The following is a 23,542-nucleotide window of genomic DNA, read 5'->3' as shown; positions in this document are numbered from 1 at the left end:
GGGAGAGAGAACCAACCGTTAGTACGCAGCATGCCCTACACATCACACCAACTCCAAGGGAGCCTGGGTCGGGCTAGGGGGGGGGCTCTCCACACTATCCTCCAACACGCCCTACTTAATGTCCTTCAGCCAAGTTAGATCTGAATTGGTCCCTTGACTCCCCCTGGACTCTGAGCCAACCACGGTGATGCTAAAGCCATTACACCACCGGAACTAATTTAACTGCTATGGCTAAATGACAAGCGCTATTCATTTGGACTTGTTTTAAGCTAGCCCCCTCGTCCTACCTTCAGAGTGATGATTAGCTCCCACGATTCTAACTCTCTGACAAGCCTGTCATCGACGTTAAGCTCTTTCATTCTGGATCAACATACAAATAAGACTATCACACACATATCTCATTCTCTCCTCCTGGGCATGTACTCTTTAGATGTAGTAGGCTTATTTGTTGGGATTCTCGTTTAAATTTAACCCCCCCCCCCCCCCCCCCCCCCCCCCCCCCCCCCCCCCCCCCCCCCCCATAACGAAAGGCCTCACTTTTCTAACAGGTTATGAGGCTGAAATAATATTAATGGTCTATTCTTAGGTCCCGATGCTTTGAAAGCACTTGACTGTGATTGGAAGATAAAAATAACCTGTAATTGCTTTGGCCCGCCACATGCCCTCCTCCTCAAGCCTCCCCTACTTCTGGAATTAATATGATCCTCTCCACATCGTTTGTGTTGGAAGACTGGGGGACAAACAAGGGAAAATGTCTACATCCCAAATGGATCCTTATTTCCTATTTAGTGCACCACATTTGACCAGGGCCCATAGGACTATATAGGGAATAGAGTGCCATTTGGGATGCACATTCTTTACATGAAGCATCTCCTTCCCCAGTGGTCCCCAACCTTTTCTGAGCCAACATTTTATTTTAACGTGACTTAACAAATGTAAGCCTATGCAACATTAATACCTACTAAAAGCAGTTATGTAGCCATGAGGGTTGTGCAGTAGGCTATAGGCCCAATACAATTATTAATGCATATTGGCAATGCTTGAATTGCCCTGCCAATTTGGATCTTCTCAGACCATTTAAAAATTATATTTAAAACTTGAGGTGTATGATCACACTGGTCACTTGTTGTATTACTTGAGCATAAATTGCATATTTTACTGGACTGATGGTGCCTGCATCTGATGGTCAGTCTCTCAGCAAAAGGAGGGAGGGAGAGAGGGAGAGAGAGAGCAGTGGAGGCTGCCTCTCACCATCCCTCGGGTCTCCTTCCCTCCGCTGAGACGAGACACTGTCTTCCAGCTGATGGTGAAACTGGAGTCGCACTTCTTTACTTCTGCCTAATGCACAAATTCATGTTTTTTTGTCCAGAAAATGTCAATAATTCCTCAATTTTAACAATGCAAGCCAATCGATACACTTTGTAGTCGGAGTTGATAGGGAGAATCACGTTTTATGGCTTATTAAAGTGTTGAATGAAGTGTTGACAGTGCTGAATAAAAACTTAAACATGAACTTACTCATAACAACAGCAGCTCTTTGCTGTATTCATTTAAGTCTCTCTCTAGTCGTGGTTTTAAAAGTTTTGAAATGTCACAGTATCAACTTCGCTGTGGGATCGTGGACGCTGCAGGCATAGGTGATCTGAGCTATCTGACTGGCCAGCAGTAGTATACTGTAGATGCATTTGATTTGCTCCCCGGGCCCACCGGGTAGGCGGAGTTTGTACCTTCAGACACATAAAATGGTCCAAAATGGGAACACTTCGACTACCCAGCGAGCAGGGCAACTGAATCACCAGCTAGCACATTTGGTTCCTTGGAAGTTGTGGGAAAGTACATTTTCCTACTGAGGTCTTGGCTGATTTCTTTTGATTTTCCCATGATGTCAAGCAAAGAGGCACTGAGTTTGAAGGTAGGCCTTGAAATACATCCACAGGTACACCTCCAATTGACTCAAATGATGTAAATTGGCCTATCAGAAGCTTCTAAAGCCATGACTTTTTCTGAAATTTTCCAAGCTGTTTAAAGGCACAGTCAACTTAGTGTATGTAAACTTCTGACCCACTGGACTTGTGATACAGTGAATTATGAGTGAAATAATCTGTCTGTAAACAATTGTTGGAAAAAATACTTGTGTCAGGCACAAAGTACAGTGCCTTGCGAAAGTATTCGGCCCCCTTGAACTTTGCGACCTTTTGCCACATTTCAGGCTTCAAACATAAAGATAGAAAACTGTATTTTTTTGTGAAGAATCAACAACAAGTGGGACACAATCATGAAGTGGAACGACATTTATTGGATATTTCAAACTTTTTTAACAAATCAAAAACTGAAAAATTGGGCGTGCAAAATTATTCAGCCCCCTTAAGTTAATACTTTGTAGCGCCACCTTTTTCTGCGATTACAGCTGTAAGTCGCTTGGGGTATGTCTCTATCAGTTTTGCACATCGAGAGACTGAATTTTTTTCCCATTCCTCCTTGCAAAACAGCTCGAGCTCAGTGAGGTTGGATGGAGAGCATTTGTGAACAGCAGTTTTCAGTTCTTTCCACAGATTCTCGATTGGATTCAGGTCTGGACTTTGACTTGGCCATTCTAACACCTGGATATGTTTATTTTTGAACCATTCCATTGTAGATTTTGCTTTATGTTTTGGATCATTGTCTTGTTGGAAGACAAATCTCCGTCCCAGTCTCAGGTCTTTTGCAGACTCCATCATTCTTCCAGAATGGTCCTGTATTTGGCTCCATCCATCTTCCCATCAATTTTAACCATCTTCCCTGTCCCTGCTGAAGAAAAGCAGGCCCAAACCATGATGCTGCCACCACCATGTTTGACAGTGGGGATGGTGTGTTCAGCTGTGTTGCTTTTACGCCAAACATAACGTTTTGCATTGTTGCCAAAAAGTTCAATTTTGGTTTCATCTGACCAGAGCACCTTCTTCCACATGTTTGGTGTGTCTCCCAGGTGGCTTGTGGCAAACTTTAAACAACACATTTTATGGATATCTTTAAGAAATGGCTTTCTTCTTGCCACTCTTCCATAAAGGCCAGATTTGTGCAATATACGACTGATTGTTGTCCTATGGACAGAGTCTCCCACCTCAGCTGTAGATCTCTGCAGTTCATCCAGAGTGATCATGGGCCTCTTGGCTGCATCTCTGATCAGTCTTCTCCTTGTATGAGCTGAAAGTTTAGAGGGACGGCCAGGTCTTGGTAGATTTGCAGTGGTCTGATACTCCTTCCATTTCAATATTATCGCTTGCACAGTGCTCCTTGGGATGTTTAAAGCTTGGGAAATCTTTTTGTATCCAAATCCGGCTTTAAACTTCTTCACAACAGTATCTTGGACCTGCCTGGTGTGTTCCTTGTTCTTCATGATGCTCTCTGCGCTTTTGACGGACCTCTGAGACTATCACAGTGCAGGTGCATTTATACGGAGACTTGATTACACACAGGTGGATTGTATTTATCATCATTAGTCATTTAGGTCAACATTGGATCATTCAGAGATCCTCACTGAACTTCTGGAGAGAGTTTGCTGCACTGAAAGTAAAGGGGCTGAATAATTTTGCACGCCCAATTTTTCAGTTTTTGATTTGTTAAAAAAGTTTGAAATATCCAATAAATGTCGTTCCACTTCATGATTGTGTCCCAGTTGTTGTTGATTCTTCACAAAAAAATACAGTTTTATATCTTTATGTTTGAAGCCTGAAATGTGGCAAAAGGTCGCAAAGTTCAAGGGGGCCGAATACTTTCGCAAGGCACTGTAGATGTCCTAACTGACTTGCCAAAACTATAGTTTGTTAACAAGAAGTTTGTGGAGTGGTGTATGTAAATATTCCAACCTCAACTGTGTATATATACTGTGTATATACCCCCCCCCCCCCAACCCTACCCTACCCTGATTGCAATAAATTAACAGACAACAATACTCCTACTGCTACTTACAGCTATTTTCGCTCACTTACCTATTTCTGCAAGTGCTGGATTTTCAACCACAGTGGCCAATCCGCCATTCCTTCCAGCTCTGTCAAGTTGGATGTTGATCATTGCCAGACAGTCATTTTCAAGTCCTTTCATAGATTTTTAGGCCAATTTAAGTCAAAACTGTAACTAGGCCCCTCAGGAACATTCCATGTCTTCTTGGTAAGCAACTCCAGTGGATATTTAACATTTGGTTTTAGGTTATTGTCCTGCTGAAATAGACCAATAGATTGCGATCAACCAGTTGGTCTTCATCAGTTTGCGATCAACCAGTTGGTCTTCAACGACCTGGCCAAGGCTTTCGACTCTGTCAAGCACCATATTCTTATCGGCAGACTCAGTAGCCTCGGTTTTTCTAACGACTGCCTTGCCTGGTTCACCAACTACTTTGCAGATAGAGTTCAGTGTGTCAAATCGGAGGGCATGTTGTCCGGTCCTCTGGCACATTGTAAGATTTTTTATGAATTTATTTGCAAATTATGGTGGAAAATAAGTATTTGGTCAATTACAAAAGTTTCTCAATACTTTGTTATATACCCTTTGTTGGCAATGACAGAGTTCAAACGTTTTCTGTAAGTCTTCACAAGGTTTTCACACACTGTTGCTGGTATTTTGGCCCATTCCTCCATGCAGATCTCCACTAGAGCAGTGATGTTTTGGTGTCTGTTGCTGGGCAACACGGACTTTCAACTCCCTCCAAAGATTTTCTATGGGGTTGAGATCTGGAGACTGGCTAGGCCACACCAGGACCTTGAAATGCTTGAAATGTTTGGGATCATTGTCATGCTGAAAGTCCCAGCCACGTTTCATCTTCAATGCCCTTGCTGATGGAAGGAGGTTTTCCCTCAAAATCTCACGATACATGGCCCGTTTCATTCTTTCCTTTACACGGATCAGTCGATCTCGTCCCTTTGCAGAAAAACAGCCCCAAAGCATGATGTTTCCACCCCCATTCTTCACAGTAGGTATGGTGTTTTTTGGATGCAACTCAGCATTCTTTGCCCTCCAAACACGACGAGTTGAGTTTTTACCAAAAAGGTTCTATTTTGGTTTCATCTGACCATATGACATTCTCCCAATCTTCTTCTGGATCATCCAAATGCTCTCTAGCAAACATCAGACGGGCCTGGACATGTACTGGCTTAAGCAGGGGGACACGTCTGGCACTGCAGGATTTGAGTCCCTGGCGGCGTAGTGTGTTACTGATGGTAGGCTTTGTCACTTTGGTCCCAGCTTTCTGCAGGTCATTCACTAGGTCCCCCCGTGTGGTTCTGGGATTTTTGCTCATCGTTCTTGCGATCATTTTGACCCCAGGGGGTGAGGCCTTGCGTGGAGCCCCAGATCGAGGGAGATTATCAGTGGTCTTGTATGTCTTCCATTTCCTAATAATTGTTCCCACAGTTAAATTCTTTAAACCAAGCTGCTTACCTATTGCAGATTCAGTCTTCCCAGCCTGGTGCAGGTCTACAATTTTGTTTCTGGTGTCCTTTGACAGCTCTTTGGTCTTGGCCATAGTGGAGTTTGGAGGGTGACTGTTTGAGGTTGTGGACAGGTGTCTTTTATACTGATAAAAAGTTCAAACAGGTGCCATTAGTACAGGTAACGAGTGGAGGACGTTACAGGTCTGTGAGAGCCAGAAATCTTGCTTGTTTGTAGGTGACCAAATACTTATTTTTCACTATAATTTGCAAATAAATTAATAAAAAATCCTACAATGTGATTTTCTGGATTTTTTTTCTCATTTTGTCTGTCATAGTTGAAGTGTATCTATGATGAAAATTACAGGCGTCTCTCATCTTTTTAAGTGGGAGAACTTGCACAATTGGTGGCTGACTAAATACTTTTTTTGCCCCACTGTATATCTCACTGATCATCCCCAAAGCCAACACCTCATTCGGCCGCCTTTCCTTCCAGCTCTCTGCTGCCTGTGACTGGAACGAATTGCAAAAATTGCTAAAGTTGGAGATTTTATTTCCCTCACCAACTTTAAACATCTGCTATCTGGGGGGAGCACGTGATGCCGCGGAGCTGAGCAGACGTTGATAAACCGAGCTCTTCAAAGTTATTCTATTTTTACCTAAATAACAACGTTGAAACAATATTCTAACATCGGCTGATAAATTGTCAAGTACTTACCTTCCCAAAGAGCCATGGACCTCCGACCGAGAGGCAAGAAGGACGACCAAAACGTTGTTGATTCCCAAGATAACGATAACGCTACAGCTAGCAAGAATAGCATTAGCCCTCATAGCCCTCATAACAAGAATAGCATTAGCTATCGGAGCTATGCTGGCTACTCTTCTCTGGGAAATTCAGGATGGTAACAGAGGTCTTTCTCTGAAAATTGATAAGAAATCGGCTGAACTCCATTCTTCCATTGACGACCTGAAATCCTCCATGAATGATCTCGTTTTGAGAATGACTGAGGCAGAGTTGCGCATTAGCACAGTTGAAGATACCATCGCTAGACATGACCAGGTCTTGATACAACTGCAAAAGGACAATGCCTCAAAATGCCTCAAAAACAAGGTAGATCAGATGGAGAACCAGAGTAGACGTAGTAATATCCATGTGGTGGGATTGAAAGAGGACAGTGAGGGCCGTGACCTGGTCCGTTTCTTCACTCAATGGATCCCGGAGGTCCTAGGCATAATCAACTTTACCAAGCCGCTGGAAATCGAACGCGCCCACAGAACATCAGAGCCGAAACCCCGGCCAGATGAGCCCCCACGAGCCGTCCTGATCAGGTTCCTCCGTTTCCAAGACAGAGAGAAGATACTGCAACTCGCAAGAGCCAAAGGGGACATCACCATCGATGAAAAGAGGGTCAGCCTTTTCCCAGATATGAGCGCGGATCTCGCCAGACGTCGCAAGCAGTTCAGACCTGTGGCCAAAGCACTGAAGGAGAAGAACATCACCGGCTACCTCATCCACCCTGCGAGGATGAAAGTTCAGTACAAAGGCCGAAACCATCTCTTCAACACACCGGGAGAAGTGCACACTTTTCTCAAAGAACTGAGCAACGTCTGAGCCAGGACGGTCTCTCTGGGGGATAAAATGCAGTTTGTTTGTTTTCTCTTATCCGGATTGAACTGCTGGTATCTCCCGGTCACTATAATTGATTTGTTCATTTTCAACTAACCGTATCTTTCCGGGAAGAGTTCTATTACATTTACAGGAGAGTATATTTTGGTTTAGTCCATATCTACTGGGCGAAGCTATAAGTGGGCTTAGGCCCACTGCTTTCCCCCTCATTTATCTTAATCTTTCAAAAAGAGACTCAAGCATCCCTTACCGTGGGCAGTAAATATTCATCCATAAATATCTATTCACAACGTTTGTTTTCAATTTAGAGAGCTCGCGGGTTTTAGTTTACGCCAAGGTTTAGCTAGTAAGAGCAAGATGGAAAGCGAGCAGCAACATATCTCTACAAGTGTATTCATGTTTGATTGTTGGGATTGTTTTAGTCTGACAATCGGGGTGGGTGGGATTTTTATTATTGTTTCCTTCCTAAAGAGACACACAGGTCACTTTTGTGCTCAAACCAAAGTTGAAACATTTCCTAATTATCTGCATATGATAGATTTCTATTCAGTTACATATTTGAAACCCAACCTATGCTTAATCAACTAAAATATGTCACATTCAACGTAAAAGGTCTTAACAGCCCGATTAAAAGGAAAAGAGTCTATACATACCTGAAGAAATTAAAGGCTGACATTGTGTTTTTACAATAAACACATCTTACAGCCAGTGAACACAAGAAATTGAAGAGGGAATGGGTAGGACAAGTTTTTGCATCCTCTTTTAACTCCAAAGCAAGAGGAACTGCAATTTTGATAAGTAGACACATCCCCTTCTGCGTCAACAACACCATCTCTGATCCCTCTGGCAGGTTTGTTTTGGTGCAGGGGCATATGTTTTCAGAGTCTTGGACCCTATTGGATATTTATGCTCCTAACTTCGATGACCATATGTTTATTCAGAATGTCTTCCTTCAGGTTGCTCAAGCACCACCAGGATGGCTACTGGTTGGAGGAGATAAATTGTTTTGCTTAGATACAGTTCTTGATAAGTCTTCTGATAAACCCTCACTTCTTACCAAAGCCGACAAGCTCACCATGCCATTCATGAAAGATCTCAATTTACTAGACATCTGGAGTTGCACCCACAGGATAGGGACTACTCTTTTTATTCACACCCACACAAGACGCATAGATAACTTTTTACTTTCGAAAACAACTGTTTCATAGAGTGTTAGATGTCGAGTATCTCCCCAGATTGCTTAGTGACCATTCTCCTCTGGTATTATCAATCTCCATTCCTACCAAGGTAAATGGAGCATATAGATGGAGACTAAATTCTACACTCCTAAAGCAACCTAAATTTTGTGCATTCATCAAAGAGCAGATCAATATTTTTACTTTGCCAAACAAACCCTCTGCTCCTGACAGCTTCATTCTTTGGGACACATTGAAGGCCTATCTGAGGGGACAGATTATTTCCTATACTAAAGGGCTGAAGAGAAAACACGGTGCGGAACTGAGTGCCCTTGAATCTGAAATCTCCGAGCTAGAGAAAACCTACCAAAGAGGCCCGACTAAAGATCTATACAGCCTTTTGGTAAATAAAAAACTTAAATATAATATTCTGAACACATATCAAGCTGAGAGGGCCATCACTAAATCAAAACAGCGTTATTACGAGCTTGGAGAGAAAGCTCACAAAGTATTGGCATGGCAACTGAAAGCAGAGGAAAGTAAGAGGACAATTAATGCCAGAGAAACTCTTACTAATGAGATATCTTTCGACCCTACTGAAATTAATAATACTTTAAAGAAATACTATGAAGACCTCTACACTTCCCAATCAAGCGATGATCTATCAGAGATTGACTCCTTTCTCTCCTCTCTCAACCTCCCATGCCTGTCAGGGGAAGACAGCGAGCGCCTGAGTGAACACTTCTCAGTTCCTGAATTGTTGGAGGCCATTAAATCCTTACCTTCTAATAAATCTCCTGGGGAGGATGGCTTCCCTCCAGAGTTCTATAAAGAATTTAGGGAGCTGTTTGTCCCCTACCTTATGGAGGTACTTAAAAAAGCCAGAGAAGACAATTGCTTTCCAGAGTCCTTCTCTCAAGCAGTGATTACTGTAAGCCACAAGAAAGGGAAAAACCCGCTAAAGTGCGCCTCCTATAGACCAATTTCTCTCCTTAACACAGATTGTAAACTGGTCACCAAGATGCTATCTAAGAGACTGGAGTCATGTCTTCCCCTGTTGGTCAACCCAGATCAGACTGGCTTCATAATTAATAGATTGTCCTCCAATAATCTCAGAAGGTTCTTTGATATAATTCACCTTGCTAACAAAAACAAAATACCTAGTGTCGCAGTCTCCCTCGACGCTGAAAAGGCCTTTGATAGGGTTGAATGGCCATACCTCTTTCGTGTCTTGGAAAAGTTTGGTTTAGGTACCGTGTTTGTAAATTTGATTAAATCACTCTACAAATCTCCTAAAGCTAGGATTGCTACCAATGGGATTATTTCCTCCTATTTCCCTCTTTATAGGGGGAACAGACAAGGTTGCCCAATTAGCCCCCACCTCTTTGCCCTCGCCATCGAACCGTTGGCTGAGGCTATTAGAACGTGCCCTGACATACATGGCTTTGAGGTGGGCCCCCATACCCATAAATTATCACTCTTTGCGGACGACCTTATCTTATTTCTAACAAACCCAGAACATTCCCTCTCTCACTTGCAGATTATACTACAGTGTTATAGTTCTTTCTCTGGATATAAGGTCAATTTTGATAAAAGCGAAATGTTACCGTTGTCTGTCTTTGACCGTCATACCATCAAGCACAAGTTTCCTTTTAGATGGTCGCCTATGAGCTTCACATATTTGGGCATAATGGTGGATGGTAATCTGATCAACCTCTATATAATCAATCTGGCCAGTTTGTTGCAACAGGTGGAGGTTGACCTTTGTAAATGGATGGACTTACCTCTCACTCTACTGGGTAGAATCAATGTAATTAAAATGAATGTCCTGCCCAGATTTCTATATCTGTTTCAATCTCTCCCTATCCCTGTTCCAGCAGCATTTTTTTCATCTCTCGACAAGCTGACCAGACGGTTTATCTGGCACGGCAAAACCCCAAGGGTTGGCCTCAATAAACTGACCCTTGATTACAGTCAAGGGGGCTTAAACCTCCCCAATTTTAGAATGTACTACTGGGCTGCACAGTCTAGGTTTCTGGCTCAGAGGTTTGACAATGGTCCCTCTCCCTCATGGTTGAACATTGAAAAGTTTGAGGTAAATGATGACACTGGGGCAGAATTGTTTTAGAAATGGGACAGAAAATCTATAAAAACCATCACAGACAACCCTTAAATCATACATTCTGTCCTGGCATGGTGCAAACTGCATGAGCTGTTCGGACGAGGGGGATTCCTTTCCCCTAAAACCCCTTTATGGAACAATAGATTGAGCCCTATGTTTTCCCAGAATAGTAACTTTAGACCATGGTCTGATAAGGGGATCACTCTTCTGGAACATTGTTACGAGGAGGGAGTTCTTATGTCTTTTGATCAGCTGAAACATAAATACCACTTGCCTAATAGGGACTTCTTTAGCTACCTACAACTACAAAACTTTATTAGGGTGACTCTCAAGGGACAATGGAACCTACCTAAGATGTCACCAATTGAACAACTCTTCCACGCAGACCAACCACTGTTCAAGATCATTTCCCGTGTATACGGTGCTCTTATGTCAGGACTAACACTGCCTGAGCTAGATAAACCCCGACTTAGATGGGAAAAAGATCTGGGTATTGATCTTGATGAGGATCTATGGAGTGACCTAGATACAGACTGATCCAGTTTAATTTCCTCCATCAGCTCTATATCACCCCATCTAGACTGCACAAGTTCAACCAAGATATCTCCTCCCTATGTTTTAGATGTGGCTCAGATGAAGGAACATTCCTCCATTCCACTTGGCAGTGTTCAAAACTACACGGTTTCTGGCAGGGGGTATGCGATACCATATCCTCAATTCACGGGGTTGCATTCCCTTTAGACCCGGAGGTCTGTCTACTGGGTAACTTTACTAACACCAATCTTAGGCAAAGCCATACTATAAAGCTAACAGAAATATTGCTAGCGATTGCCAAGAAATGTATTGCCTTGAAATAGAAATTGGATTCCTCCCTGCCAGTTGCAATGTGGCTATCGGAAGTTAATAGCTGTATCCCTTTGGAGAAAATCACTTACTGCTTGAGGGATAAGTTAAAGACATTTTACAGAATTTGGCAACCTTTTATTGACTATATGGAGAATCTCCCTCCACATCTCATTGATTGAATCTATATATAATCCTCACATAATGTTTCACACGTAATGTATAATATGTGATCCAATGTCTCGTTATAATTTTTGTTCTTATTGTATGTTTATATAATTATTATTTTTTATTTTTTTTGTTACGCTCGTCTGTTACTGTCACTTTGTCCTATCGTTGTCTAATATTTTTTCACTTTTGTTTTGAATGTTCTTAATTGGAAAATGCAAAAATAAAATATAAAAAAAACAAAAAAAACATCTGCTATCTGAGCAGCTAACCGATCGCTGCAGCTGTACATAGTCCATCGGTAAATAGCCCATCCAATTTACCTACCTCATCCCCATACTGTTTTTATTTATTTACTTTTCTGCTCTTTTGCACACCAGTATCTCTACCTGCTCATCTGATCATTTAATGTTCATTTAAATAGTGTTAATCTGCCAAATCGTAATTATTCGCTCCTATGGCCTATTTATTGCCTACCTCCTCATGCCTTTTGCACACAATGTATATAGACTCCTTTTTTCCCCTACCGTGTTATTGACTTGTTTATTGTTTACTCTATGTGTAACTCTGTGTTGTTGTCTGTTCACACTGCCCTAGACCTTACTGCAGCTTAGCGGATGAGGTTCCTCTGGTTATATCTACTGTAGTGCACTATGCAGGGAATAGGGTGCCATTTGAGATGCAACCAATAAATCTGTACCAGCACCGTGCAATTCCCACAACAACAGCATCCCTATTAAACCCTTTTTATTTTCTGCAATTTATTCTTCTCAATGGGTCACTGGTCCAAGAATAACAGAAAACAGCCATGACACAGTCATACTAGTAGGAAAGGCAAGAGCTACTGATTTGATGACTTTCTCCTTCGTGTTGAATAAATGAGGTGCTACATGAAAACACTAATTTTCACATAGGCTGAAAAGTCAATGAATATGTGGCCTGTGACCTTTAGCTTTGCCACACTGATTTTCAGTGAAAAGCAGCATTCATGAACTTGGGATGTGTCCTTAATGACCTTAGGGGTCAAAAGTAGTGCACTATAAAGGGAACAGGGTGCCATTTGGGATGCAACCATCGACTTGCTAATTCCCTTTTAATTGAAGGAACATGTTGAAGTGATTAGGCAATGACATCATCGTCTCAGTTTGTAGTTTCACTGACCCACGAGAGCACAGCTAATTCCAAAGAGCTCAAAACAAACAGACTGTTGCTAAAATATCACAGCAAATAGCTTAGCGAATGCATATCCGAGAGTTATAAATAGTGAGGATATAAAAATGTCCTGGATGCAGAGAGGGAATTCCAATAAATGCCTGGGGTACGGGATGGGGGATCAATACCATTGATGACCAGCAACAAATCACTGGGATATCGTGATCTGGAGCTACTGTATCAACACAACCCTTGACATTCATAGTCACACCACTCATTATGAAACCATAATACTGAAAAGCAACAAAAAAATACATTCAAAAACAAACAAATCATTTCTGTCGTTTTGTCTAATTTAATGTGCGGAATTTTTGTTAAAGAAGGGAACCGAAGGAAAAACCCAGCTCACTCCAATACCTCCTGTGGATATGACGGAGAGATGTAAAGCTACTCCGAGAGAGAGAAACTCAAAACCACAAAAGTGCTCTTGATTTGAATCAGGAGAGAGGCTCTCATTTCTTAACGGTTGACAGCACTGCTCTAGAAGTGTGCCATGTGGCCATCCCCCGCTCCCCACTCTCTAATACTCCTCTCCTGGCTAAGTCCCAAATGGCACCCAATTCCCTACATAGTGCACTACTTTTGACCAGGTCCCATAAGTCTATGTTTAAAAAAGTCCACTATATAGGGAATAGAGTGCCATTTGGGCTATCCTTTTCCATGCTCGACATGTGTTGGTGATAGTGGTGGGTCAGTTAGAGGGGAGTCGGAGGGGACTCTCACTGGCTCTCCGGGCCAGCCAACCGGGCTGGCTGGCCATTTAGACTCTCATTAAGCAGGTCTTTGTTCAGAGCTACACAGAGGCTTTGAAGCTGACTTCATAGGGCCCACTGCCAGGCCTGATCAATGGCTGACAGCACCCTAACACACACACACACACACACACACAACCATGTACGCACGCATGCCATATACACATATGCATACACACACATAGGCACATACACGTACAGTATCAGTCAAACGTTTGGATACACCTACTCATTCAATAGTTTTTCTTGTGAAGACATCAAAATTATGAAATAACACATGTGTAATCATGTAGTAACCAAACAAGTGTTTAACAAATGAAAATAGATTTTAGATTCTTCAAAGTAGCCACCCTTTGCCTTGATGGCAGTTTTGCACACTCTTGGCAATCTCTCAACCAGTTTCTTGAGGTGGAATGCATTTCAATTAACAGGTGGGCCTTGTTAAAAGTCCTTTGTGGAATTTATTTCCTTCTTAATATGTTTGAGCCAATCAGTTGTGGTGTGACGAGGTGGGGGGTTTACAGAAGATAGCTCTAAAAGATCAAGCCCACATCATGGCAAGAGCAGCTTAAAAAAGCAAAGAGAAATGACGGTCCATCATTACTTTAAGACATGAAGGTCATTCAAACTGGAAAATTTCAGTTGCAAAAACCATCAAGAGCAATGATGAAACTGGCTTTCATGAGGACCGCCACAGGAAAGCAAGACCCAGATTTACCTCTGCTGCAGAGGATAAGTTCAATAGAGTTACCAGCCTCAGAAATTGCAGCCCAAATAAATGCTTCACAGAGTTCAAGTAACAGACACATCTTGACATCAACTGTTCAGAGGAGACTGCGTGAATCAGGCCTTCATGGTTGAATTGCTGCAAATTAACCACTATTAAAGGACATCAATAAGAAGAAGAGACTTGGGGGGGGGGGGGGGGGGGGGGCTCTAGAGATCATTTGAATAAGATAGACAACGAACCAATTTCAACACTGCCGACCCACGAGGAGTTAGCTGAAGATGCTAGCTCCCAAGAGTTCCCCACAGAACCTACTCAAAGTGACCTACTGGCTGCCATAAACTCACTAAGCAAGAAGGTGGAGAGTATTGGGACTTTGACTGAAACTGTGAAGGCAACTAAGGGCAGGGTGCATGAGGTTCAGCAGATGACAGTCGATCACAAGGAAAGGCTACAGGACATAGAGAAACAGTGCACAAAGTTCAAAATTACAACAAAACCCTGAAAGCCCGATTGGAAATGCTCGAGTCGCATTCAAGACGCCAGAATATCAGAATATTTGGGATCCAGGAGGACACTGAGAAAGGGAAACCCACTGAATTTGTCTCGGAGATGATACCAGCATTGCCGGAGAGTGAACACTTCAAAACGGCCATCCTGAACGACCGCGCAAACAGATCACAGGCAACAAAGCGGGCGTGTCACCAAGGCCATTCATTGTACGGCTGCACTATCCCCAGACCAGGGATCTCATCCTCAAGCTGGCTAGTCAAAAGTTCCTTAACTATAACGGAGCCAGGGTGTCTTTCTACCCAGATATTACTTTGGAGGTGAGGAACCAACGGAAAGAGTATGATGAGTTACTACGCAAGAAATGCAGGGCTGCCAACACCCGATATGGATTCCTCTTCCCAGCCCGGTTTAAGGTGACAGTCGAGAGATCAACACGCACGTTTAACAACCCAAAAGAGGCCGATCTGTTCTTGTCAAGCAAGCTCCCTGGCTGAGGATACAGAACGGCTGTGTCAACCGGCTAATTGGCCAAATACAGGCCAGGAATGTGTTTGAATTTCCTGCCTATGTCTTTTCTATCAGAAGATCAGAAATTGGGACTTATGTGATGGGTGAGATGTTATGGCTTATATAGCATTGTTTGGCCTATCATGTTTTAGCGCCACTCACCCCCTAACGTGAGAGTTAAGTGTTATTTAACTTTAGTTTATATGCAGAGCATCTATAGATGACGAGTTAGTTCAAGCTGTATGTCTAGACTCCCTAACGTCTGTGTGTTACACGGAACCCAAACCGGCTGCGCGCGTGCGCCATCGTGGACGAATGTATTTTGTCCCCCCACACCAAACTCGATCACGACACGCAGGTTAAAATATCAAAACCAATTCTGAACCAATTATATTAATTTGGGGACAGGTCAAAGCATTAAACATGTATGGCAATTTAGCTAGCTTGCACTTGCCAACTAATTTGCCCTATTTAGATAGCTTGCTGTTGCTAGCTAATTTGTCCTGGGATATAAACATTCAGTTGTTATTTCACCTGAAATGCACAAGGTCCTCTACCCGACAATTAATCCACACATAAAACAGTCAACCGAATAGATTCTAGTCATCTCTCCTCCTTCCAGGCTTTTTCTTCTCTTGACTTTATAATGCGATTGGCAACTTTCATAAATTAGGTGCATTACCGTTCGTCTTTCAGTCAATGTGGGTATAACCAATGAGGAGATGGCACGTGGGTACCTGCTTCTATAAACCAATGAGGAGATGGGAGAGGCAGGACTCGATCTGCGTCAGAAATTGAACTGACTTCTATTTTAGCCCTTGGCAACGCAGACGCTCATTGGCGCACGAGCAGTGTGGGTGCAATAATTGAATAACAAAGATTTCTACATTTATTTTGCAACGCTCGCATCGCGTGTGGTCAGCCTGTTAGTCAGGGAGTGCTTCGTTTGGGGAAGTCACTCAGTAATAGGAAGTGGAGGGGGGATGAGGTCTGTGTTTTATGTTCACATTTATTAATACAGGCGGCGTGACAAGCTCCCGCAGGGCAGGACGTTTTTCTTTTGGGCTTTGTATGACAGCAACAAATTCATCTAAAATAAGAAATGCCACATAGTGACCGAGCACAGAGTAGACCTGGTGGAATAAAGATAGTCAGCTGGAACTGTAATGGCTTAGGGCATGCATATAGGAAGGATCCTATAGGCTGTCTCGTTGTTGTCGGTGATCAGGCCTACCACTGTTGTGTCGTCTGCAAACTTAATGATGGTGTTAGAGTCGTGCCTGGCCATGCAGTCGTGGGTGAACAGGAAGTACAGGAGGGGACTGAGCACGCACCCCTGTGAAGCTCCAGTGTTGAGGATCAGCGTGGCAGATGTGTTGCTACCTACCCTCATGGATGATCTCTGCATGTGTGGTTCCCACCTCCAGGCTGTCTAAGGGCTATTTGACCAAGAAGGAAAGTGATGTCGTGCTGCATGAGATGACCTGGCCTCACACAATTGAGATGGTTTGGGATGAGTTGTGCCGCAGAGTAAAGGAAAAGCAGCCAAGAAGTGCTGCCATCGAGGCAGAGGGTGGCTACTATGAAGAATCTAAAATCTATTTTGGATTTGTTTAACACTTTTTTGGTTAGTACATGATTCCATATGTTATTTCATAGTTTTGATGTCTTCACTATTACTCTACAATGAAGAAAATAGTAAAAATAAAGAAAAACCCTTGAATGAGTAGGTGTGTCCAAACCTTTGACTGGTACTGTATTATTTTTGTATTTAATCCATTTTGAATTCAGACTAACACAACAAAATGTAGAATAAGTCAAGGGTTATGAAAGCTTTCTGAAGGCACTGTACATGGATAAAGCATGTTCCTCCAGCTAGCCACATACATTAAGCCATGTTTACATTAGCACGGTCAGATAGTCCAGGGGCCGTATCGCCCGCATGTATCAAGTGTCTCAGAGTAGGAGGTGTGCTGATCTAGGATCAGGTCCCACCTGTCCATGTAATCTTATTCATTGTGATCTAAAAAGCTAAACTGATCCTCGATCAGACACATATCCTCTGTTCTTACCTGGGCACAGTGGAGAGATAGGTCACCAGCCGCCGCAGTTCCTCGTGTTTTATTCTGTCATGGTTGCTTCTGGCAGGGAAGGTCAGTATGGGGCCACCTCTCTTATCACGACCTCCTGTAGGAACACAGATAGCAGAAATCTCCTGATTTATGAAAGCCCTAAGGCAGAGATAGATAGAGCTTTAAGTGCACATGGGGTTCTTCCCAAATGGCACCCTATTCTCTATATAGTGCACTACTCTTGACCAGGGCCCAAAAACATCCCTCCATTTTCTCAGCATTCTCTCAAAGTGCCTGTATAGGTCATTTACAGGATGACATGATATGCAACATAATGAGAGTAGAAAGGCTCTGTCTTCATATCTCTTATTTAGTAGGTATTTGTCCAAAAAGGCACCCTATTCCCTGTACTACTTTTGTCCAGAGCCCATGGTCAAAAGTAGTGCACTATAACAGGGAATATTGTGCCATTTGGGACGCATCCCATGTGGAGAGATGCATGACCAGATTGATGTTGAAGTACAGTGCACGTTTGTTTATCCCCGGTGCTCATGGGACTTTGTGAGCAGCACCAGGAAGGCAGACATGGAGGCAGGGAGGCAAAGCAGCAGCGCCCCAGAGGGAGGGCATGGAGGGAGAGGGGGGGCATGGAGGGATTTTGGTGGTGACAGATCTTTGTTGACACTTTTTGGAAGCACCAACCCCCACGGATGGCAGTGCTCCCCCGTGCTTCTCCCTCCCCTCGACTCTCTGACATGTCCACCAGTCTGTCATCCTCAAGCCCCCCCCCGTGTGTGTATGTGTGTACCACACACTGGGCCTCGTCAAGAGAGATAAGGCCAACAATATTACTCTACTGCTGCTGGGGAAACCTCTGATGTATTTTGGGGAGAAAAAAACATCAGTGAGATGCATGCCAGAGTAGTCCCATCTCCCAGGGGAGAGAGAGCGAGACGGAGAGCAACAGACAAAGAGAGAGCGAGAAAGAGGGAGAGATGAGATATCTATTCTCAACAGCTCAAAGGCTGCCTTAAGTTAACAGCCTTGTGTTTATTAGACTAAATGAGATTTTCTCTATTTTACATGGCGTTTAGCCATACAACAGCGCTCCAGTCAGGTCCAGTTCCCCGCCAGCTCTCTTTGCCAGCATTTTACCTGGTTACCCTGTTCATTGAGAGATGAGTCAAAAACCGTTTTTACATCGGCAGTCATGACCGCAGTAAAATTCCACATGACCGTTGAGTCACGGTTATCTCCTTTATGCCCTCTGGACATGTGTACACAACTTGCTATGTACCATCAGGTCCTAATGGCCTGGTACTCAGGGCTCTATTGTCCCTCTGATATCAATGCAAATGCAATCACAATTCACATCAAAACAGTATTGTGCTTTTAAAACGCCCCTCGCTGTGATGATCAATTTGAAGAAAGAAGTTCAACAGCAGGTTGAAACTGAGTTTAAAACATGGTCGTTGTGGATGTTGTTTCAAAGCCTAACTCAACGAAATGGACAGCTGCTTTCTAAGGTGATGATTAATTCAAAACAACCATACGCATATATTAGAGCTTATGCATATGAAGGTTTATGAGCCTATGCAAACTGAATAAAAATTATGATTGCGCCGTTATACAATACATAGCCTTCCGCATATTACGCACAAAAGAAAAACAGAAAACAAAATAAATGTAAGAAGTCTTTGGTACATAATTGGTCTGTGCACTAATGAAGATGATAGTGTAATAGGAAGTTCCCGCACATGAAAGTTGTTTTGCCGATGGTTAAATGTCAACATGCTTGTCATGTACTACTAATCATGCTTGTCATGGGAATTTCCTCAGCACAGGTCTGCCAAGAACACTGACAGCCAGAACAGAAAATATCTTCATGATTTCCAATAGTGGATTAGTCAAGATGAAGCATCACAGGCTGCAAACCAAACGGCACCCTATTTTACCTATGTAGTGCACTACTTTAGAACAGGACTGATAGGACTAGGGAATAGGGTGCCATTTGGGACGCGAGACACACTCACCTGACACAAAGGCCACTTTCTCTTTCAGCACAGGCAGGACATCAGATGCCTTAATCCCATCATTCCTGAAGGACCCTGGAGAAGAGAGACAGATCAGGACAAGATTCAGATAATCAACTTTCATCTTCTGTAATCTCATTAAGAGATTTACATTCCTGGACAAATGGAACACCTAACTACAGGCTGATGATGATAACAGAAAGACAAGCTCGGTGTTCTTCTTAAAGTTATTCCCAGACCCTGAGAACTTTTTTTCCCCTCCAACGTTTTTAGAAGTAATTGGATGTAATGATGATGTAATTGGAACAGGAATAAACAACGATACAACAGAGAATTAGGCCGGACAGCATTCTCTGCTAGAGGACTCTATAGTAGGGTGACCAGATGGTGGCCTGTCCCCGGCTGGAGCTGTCCCCAGAAATGTCCCCGTTTTTTAACTGTGCGTTGAAAACAGACTGCAAAGTGAAAAAATATTTAACGTGGCAAGAAAGACCGGGCAGCAGAGCCTACCGGTTGATGTCTCAATCGCGTTGTGCTTGTTTAGGCCAACAGAGGGGGCTGCTGGCTATAGAAGCTTCATTCACTCTTCTTCTACTAACTACTTGCTCGCGCTAGTTTAGAAAAAAATAATGTGGAAAACTTGTCCAGTGTCAAGTGAATCCACAACATCACCACAAATGTGTTTTCAAGCCAGGTAAGTTACAATTGTTTGAGATACTAGCTAGTGATGTTATAATGTCACAATGTATTATATAGATAGATGATCTGCTCTGTAAGGTTTTAAATAGGTTATGCTAGCTAACGTTAGCTATGTAGACTAAGTTAGCTAGCCATGTTAGCATGCAGTGGACGGGCTATTTTGAAAATATGATTATATTAAATGAATGCACAATTCATTTTGGGAATATTTATTTGTATTGAAATGGTTTGGCATTGCAATAAGTGGTGTGAAAATATATTTAGACATTTTCATGGATAACGTTAGCATAATGTTTTCTGTTAGAGTGGATAGGAAGGAGAGGAGGAAGATGGGATAGGAAAGAGAGGAGGAAGATGGGATAGGAAGGAGAGGAGGAAGATGGGATAGGAAGGAGAGGAGGAAGATGGGATAGGAAGAAGAGTAAAGGGGATGAAGGAGGAAAGGTAAACAGAGCCTGACAATTTATTATTCCAAACAATGTTTTTGAGATAAAATACAAAAAATGAGGCAATAGGAATCTGTGAACCAGAAGTATTTTTTATCTAATAGTGTACTATTTATTATTAAAGATTGGAGAGTCTGACGGAAAAATTAAGTGACGCAAGGAGAATGAGGTGGAAAGGTAAAGAGAAGGAAAGGAAGAAAGAAAGAGAAGGAAGACGAGTGAAGAAAAGAGAAGGAGAAAAATTGGAGGAGTAGAAAAAGTTAAGAGAGTAAGAAGAGTGGCACAAGGAGAGTGAAGATGAGCAGACAGAGGAGGTACAATGGCTCTTTCGCAGAAACGGAAATAACATTTTAATGACAACATGCGATAATTTCCATTTATACATTCAGGTCAAGACGATAGAATGGTTCACTGCACTCTTTGTAATTCCTCTTTTTCAAATGGCATCGGGGGGAAGAACGGCAGTGGTAGAACATCCATAGACAACAAAACATAGCCTCTCTGATTGCCCGTGTTTGTATGCCCTCTGTCACCACATTCTTCAAGAAGGTAGAGCCTTCCCAAGAAGAATATGATTTAGCTGTGCAGGAGGGTCTTTGCATACCACACTATGCAACACAATCATAGTTACAGATCTATGCACTGCCCAGCACAACTGACACAGAAGATTTATGAGCCAAAGTTCACATGTGCTAGGACAAAAAATGTGACGCCATAGTGAGTAACATGTTAGCACCATGGGTAACTACTTTGGTAACACAGGACCTAGACCAGGTTGAATTTGTGGGACACAAATTCAATCATGGGAATGTAAAGCTGCTGCCAATAGTAGTCAGTTATCGTAAGATATATGATGGCAGCACGTCTGTGGAAACAAAACTGCTTGATTTTGTTGAATTGAAAGGAGAAACAGCAGAGAAAATTGCAACGGAGTTCCTGGTGATCATCAACATTTAACCTGGAAAACAAAGTTGTGGCGTTCTCTGCCAACAACACAAATACCAACTTTGGAGGTCTGAATAGGCTGGGGAGGGTCAATGTCCATACCAAAGTTAAAAATGCTCTGCAGCGGGAGGTGATTGGCTTAGGTTGTCCAGCCCGCATCATTCATAACACGGCCAGAACAGCTTTGGATATGATTCCCCATGATGTTGAGTACCTGCTCACAAAGATATTTGGATATTTTCACCATCAGAGTAGAAAGACAGAAGAGATTTTGTGAGTTTGTTGGCCAGGAGTACCACAGCATTTTCGGACACAGCAATGTTCTCTGGTTGTCCATGCTCCCTGCTCTAGAAAGAGTCCTGAAAATGTATGTGCCATTGAAATCCTTTTTTCTTTCTGAAGACAAATGCCGTGTTGTCCTGCGAACAATATTAGAAGATTCACCTACTGAACTTTGTCTGGCATTTGTCTATGGAAACCTGACCGTATTCAGTGACACGATCAAGATGCTTGAAGGCCAGGACCGCTGTGCTGTGGAGTCAGCTGCAATTCTGAGAAACATTGAGGCAAAATTGAGGCAGAACTTCATTCCAGTTTTGATCAGAGGTCTTTTTTTGATCAGAGAGCTTTCTCAAAACATCCCAAACATTCTTCACTACGGCTGTGAATTACTACCAAGCATGGAGGAAGCACACAGATAATCGAAAATATTTACATTGTCTCCTTCTAAAAACACGACCTCAGCAAGAAGAGTTCCAGAAGGCAGCAGCCACACTGCAGAAAAAATGCCCCAATGTGACCATCAAATTAGGATGCATTGTTTGACAAGGTTACTGGCCTGCAAGAGTTCTTAAAGGGGGGATCGCTTGAATAATGGAAAACATCTGAGACACCACTCAGTCAGAGATGGAGCACGGTGGTTACCCACTTCAAAGAGAATGACATCCCACACACTAACCTGGCTAGATTAGCGTCTGTTGTCATGTGCTTACCTGGAAGTAATGCACCAGTCGAGAGAGTGTTCTCCCAAATGAATGATATATGGACAGCAGCAAGAAATAGGTGCACTGTACCTACCATCGAGACCATGCTTATTGTGAAGACAAACTTCAACCTCCCCTGCCAGGAGTTTATGGAGAAGATGGCCAAAGACAAAGCAATCCTGAAGAAGATACATTCTTCTGAGAAATATACAGATTAGGTTGGTATAAGTATATTATCTAGTTACCAATCTCATCAGCATCTTATTTTTTTATTATCTTGTTAAGTATTTCACATATACTATTGTCTCTGTTTTTTTAATTTTGATCATGTTCTCATTCTACCAAGACTACCTGGACCACTGAATGGCTGTTCAGACGGGACAGTTCTGTCTTGTCTGTAGTGTTTCTGTAATATAGTTGTTTTCTCTGTCTGTCACAGTGTGCCTGGAATTGTCCCCCTTTGTTATGTCATAGATAATACCAATGGATATTTTAATGATATATTGACCGGCGAACTGGAAATGTCCCCGGTTTTCATTTCAGAAATCCGGTCACCTTACTCTATAGTATACACACATCACCGATACAAAATGTATAGCGATTATACCAGTTGAAGTTGGACGTTTACATACACTTAGGTTGGAGTCATTAAAAATCATTTTTCAACCACTCCACAAGTTTCTTGTTAACAAACTATAGTTTTGGCAAGTCGGTTAAGACATCTACCTTGTGCATGACACAAGTCATTTTTCCAACAATTGTTTACAGACAGATTATTTCACTTATAATTCATTGTATCACAATTCCAGAGGGTCAGAAGTTTACATACACTGAGTTGACTGTGCAGCACTGTAAAGTAGATTTTCTCTATTTTACATGGCGTTAAGCTTGTTTTTATAACAGCGCTACCAGCCAGGTCCAGTTCCCCGCCAGCTCTCTTTGCCAGCATTTTACCTGGTTAGCCTGTTTATTGACACGGCTAGCTGCATTGTTCTAAAAGGTATTCTGGCCAGCAGCGTTGTATTAATGAGCATAGTCATGGATATTTCAATCTCCTCTCTCCAGACATGGGTTCAAACTCTATTTTAAATAATTTCAAATGTAGCTATGCTTGATTGACCTTGCCTGCGGCAACAGAGCCAATAGCGTACTTGCAAAACTGCAAATCCCAAGACTTGTTGTCTCTCAAAGACATCGTTACAGTTTTTGGTAAACTAGCTTGCGAATTTTAGCCATATTAGTATAGAAGTGACATCAGTCAAAACAAGACATAGTATAAAGAACAAGAAACTAGCTGAAACAAGCCACCTATGATT

The 23,542-nt window shown here is 42.6% G+C and overlaps 1 protein-coding gene across 5 annotated transcripts in view; it reads right to left on the bottom strand.

The window, feature by feature from the left end:
• kalrna (kalirin RhoGEF kinase a) overlaps nt 1-23,542 on the bottom strand; it is a 285,635-nt gene that overhangs the window by 167,767 nt on the left and 94,326 nt on the right. For all 5 annotated transcript variants that reach the window (XM_036958909.2, XM_036958910.2, XM_036958911.2 and 2 more), the window contains exons 2-3: nt 19,154-19,228; nt 17,121-17,235 (exon numbers count right to left, since the gene is read on the bottom strand). In XM_036958909.2, the coding sequence (XP_036814804.2) occupies nt 17,121-17,235; nt 19,154-19,228 (190 nt within the window). The remainder of the gene's footprint in view (nt 1-17,120; nt 17,236-19,153; nt 19,229-23,542) is intronic.

This window comes from Oncorhynchus mykiss, chromosome 22 (assembly GCF_057628025.1).
Source record: "Oncorhynchus mykiss isolate SJ-2025 chromosome 22, ASM5762802v1, whole genome shotgun sequence".
NCBI classification, from domain to species: Eukaryota; Metazoa; Chordata; class Actinopteri; order Salmoniformes; family Salmonidae; genus Oncorhynchus; species Oncorhynchus mykiss.
The sequence above is the reverse complement of the archived record's forward strand: the minus strand, read 5'-3'. Positions and strand labels throughout refer to the sequence as shown.